The 3,506-nt window shown below is 40.5% G+C and overlaps 1 protein-coding gene across 1 annotated transcript; it reads left to right on the forward strand.

Annotated features, from left to right (window-relative positions):
* The first annotated feature begins 623 nt into the window (after positions 1 to 623).
* LOC127329243 (protein NRT1/ PTR FAMILY 8.3) lies at positions 624 to 2,488 on the forward strand. The gene is made up of 3 exons (XM_051355775.2): positions 624 to 1,058; positions 1,431 to 1,549; positions 1,729 to 2,488. Exons 1-3 carry the CDS (start codon positions 624 to 626, stop codon positions 2,486 to 2,488), a joined length of 1,314 nt encoding a protein of 437 aa, XP_051211735.2.
* The last annotated feature ends 1,018 nt before the right edge of the window (positions 2,489 to 3,506 follow it).

Here is a 3,506-nt window from a genome sequence, read left to right on the forward strand (position 1 = left end):
CATCTGGATATTGTGACCTCTTCAGCCGTGATCACCTACCTGGTTGGTGCCGTGTAATTCTTTGCTGCCCTGATGAACTTTATCTCCAGTGCATATATCCAACGAACCACCGCTATATTTGTGTTCGGCCCGACTGTGGTCCTGGTAATACTTCTCTCCCGTTGAATTCCCGGTTGATACGCATGCTAATTAATCCTAGTGATAGAAGTTATAAGTTTTCAAGGCTCTTCACTCTCATGGTGCTGATATCATATACATCTATACTTTTATGTTCTCTAGGTTGCCAAGTTACATTTTTTATACCTGACTAAAGAAGTAATATTAGCAAAACAAATAATAATAATCTATTCCAACAATAAGCACAAGAGCATGCACCAAATGCTTGATAGTCCTTTGTTTCATCAACTGATCAAACTCGAGAGAGTGACGGCCCTTTGGTTGAGGAATCTGTTGACAACTTGGAAAATTTAGGATTTTAGGCCATGTGTATCAGTGTATGATGATGCTCCCATATGGAGTACACAATAGTAACTGATATGAACTATTTACGCTTTTTAGATTTGGGAAGTAGATGCCAAAATTTTGGACCCTAAACATTTTGTTCTCAAACAATGCAGGGTTATATGTTGCTAGCATTGCAGGCACACTTGCCTTCACTACATCCTCTGGACTGTGAGATAAACAAAGAACCAAACAACTGTGAACCAGCTGAAGGCTGGCAGTTAACACTGCTCTACCTGAGCTTATCAATATTTGCCATTGGGGAAGGCTGCATGCGCTCCTGCATACCACTCCTTGGTGGAGATCAGTACAGCAATGATGATATGAAAAAAAGCCAGCTCAAGGGTAGGTTCTTGAGTTGGCTAAAGTTTGCAAACTCCCTTGGAGCGCTCATCGGATTGGTATTCTTAGTCTGGATCGAAAACAATTTGGGCTGGGCCACTGGCTTTATGATATCTGCACTTATTGTACTGGTAGGGCTGTTTGTGGCAGCGTGTGGACTGCCTTTCTACAGAACAGTCAGACCTAATGGATGTCATGTGACTAGAATATTGCAGGTAAAAGTTCACATGCCACATAGATTTTTCCAATTATAAAGGTTCCAGCGTGTTAATTAACAAACTGAACTTGGCTGAACACAGGTCTAGACTAGTAAGTTACTTCTGTGCATGGGATGCATGCATTTTTCACAGTGAATTGCACTGACTGTTATTCGATGCTTCATCCTGAAAATCACAATTTCATATCCTTACAAAGTTCAACAGACAGATAATTATTCCTAAAGCAATGAAGGAATCAATATATTTCTTTTCCAGATATGAAACTAAACAAATTTTAATATGTAAACAAGCTTATGTGGTATATCTATCAATATAAAATAAGAAACCTGAAAACAAATTGTGCTTAAGTTATCGTTGGTACCTCTCCAGGATGTCATGACTTCATCAAAGAAGAGGCAGGCTGCCATTGCAGATGATATTGAGCTGCAAGAAACCAGCACAGCAGAATGTGTTGATGGACAAGACAAATCAGACAGCAGGATCATTCGGTAAGTTCCCTATTATTTCATCCAGCAAGTTGCTACTACATATAGGAAATGGAAATATTAACAATGATTCTTTTTGTCAGACATATCAATATCACGATCATGATAGTATATGAACTATGATTTTTGGATATTCTTGAGTATATATGTGATAGAGATAACAATCCGTGTTCATTCTACAGCACCACTCAAGTTGAAGAGGAAACAAATGGCATCATCCTGATGTTTCCAATCTTCATCAGCTGCTTGCTCATCTACCTGCCTTTCACGCTTCTAATGACACTAACCATACAAGTAGGCAGCACGATGGACGGAAGGATAGGAGAGATAAAGATTTCCTCTGCCTCTCTCATCGCAATCCCAACAGCATTTCACATGCTTATGCGACCATGCTACAGGCGGATATTGATACCACTGCTAAAAAGATTCACAGGCCACACACATGGAATCACACCACTGCAGCGTATAGGTGCTGGCTCTGCATGCGGGATAGCAGCAGCATGTGTTGCCACATTAGTTGAAACAAGAAGACTGATAGCCGCAGAACAACATGGGCTAACGTCGACAGGAGCAGCTGTCCCGATGTCCGTGTTCGGGCTGGTGATACAATTCTTCCTGTTAAGCATCATGGATATAGCATCCTTCAGTGGACTGATTGAGTTCATAAAGAGTGAGTCATTTCCACAAATGGAGCTGATAGCACCGGCAGTACAATCCATTCTTTCTGGAATAGCAGCCTGGTTGGCATGTGCCTTCATACAACTGATGAACAGAGTGACGAGGCATGGGGACAACGTAAGAGGATGGCTGGACGGAGCGGACTTCAACAGGACGCGTCTCGATCGTTTCTTCTTGTTACTGGCAGCCTTTGAGCTGGTGGCACTGATCAACTATGCTTTCTGGGCGAGGAGATATGCCAACAAGCAACATAGTAGCGCATAGGTGATAGTGTAATTCATACTTCATAGAGACCAAAGAATTTGGATGAATTTGCTTTAGTTAGTCTACCTATTCTATGCATATTGTAACAGTGAAATCCTATAGTATCCATCAAGCAATAGAAGCTAGAAAGCGAACAGACTGGCAAGGCATAGGGACAGCGGAAGAGGTTGGTTGGATGGAAGTCGAAACAAACTTTAGGCAGCCTTTGAGCTGGTAGCCTGGATCAACTATGCTTTCTGCACGAGGAGATATGCCAACAAGCAATAGAGTGTTAATTTTTAAGTTCCTTTTTGGAGAGTTTGTTGGACTTTTAAGTGATCAAAAATTTCAAATGCTAAAATCTCATTCAGTAAAAGCTGGCCAATTAATTAATACGGGATCCTAAGTGGCTAAATCTCATATTAATTAATAAGTCAGCTTTTACTTAATGTGATTTTAGCATTTTAACGCTTTGATCACCTCTGTTGGTTCTCCCCGGCCCGTTTTTTTGTTTCTTTGCACCCTGGAACCCCAATTGACCAAATGTTAACATCATCAGTCCATGTTTCGACAAAGTACCATACCAAGGTAATGTATTCACGTTATAATCATTACTGGAACACTATTATCTACAGCATAATACTCATCTCAGCATGGATTATTATTTAATTATGGCCAAGAATGTGTAGGTGCATGCCGCCATGCTTTTTTACTCACGGTCCTAGTTTTATTATTATCATATGCATCTAGTGAGTGAAACAAACTCCGGTTGTCCAGATCGAAATTCAAGATCTCGTCAATATAATTACCCCAAAGTTATAGTTGATCTTAAATGGACCATACCTTCCGTGGCGGAAGTCATAAAGAAGTGAACCAAAAAGCCCTACGAAATATCTATGTTCCATGCTATTTAATTTTGCGGCCATATCGTTCATGATATGTTCTCTAATGCTGCTTCCACCATCATACTTAGTGGTGGGCATTCTCATGATCAATGTGTTGGCATAAAATTTTGTGGAGATTTGAATTGCTCCTCCAC

The sequence above is a fragment of the Lolium perenne genome, chromosome 2, assembly GCF_019359855.2.
Source record: "Lolium perenne isolate Kyuss_39 chromosome 2, Kyuss_2.0, whole genome shotgun sequence".
In the NCBI taxonomy this organism is placed as follows: Eukaryota; Viridiplantae; Streptophyta; class Magnoliopsida; order Poales; family Poaceae; genus Lolium; species Lolium perenne.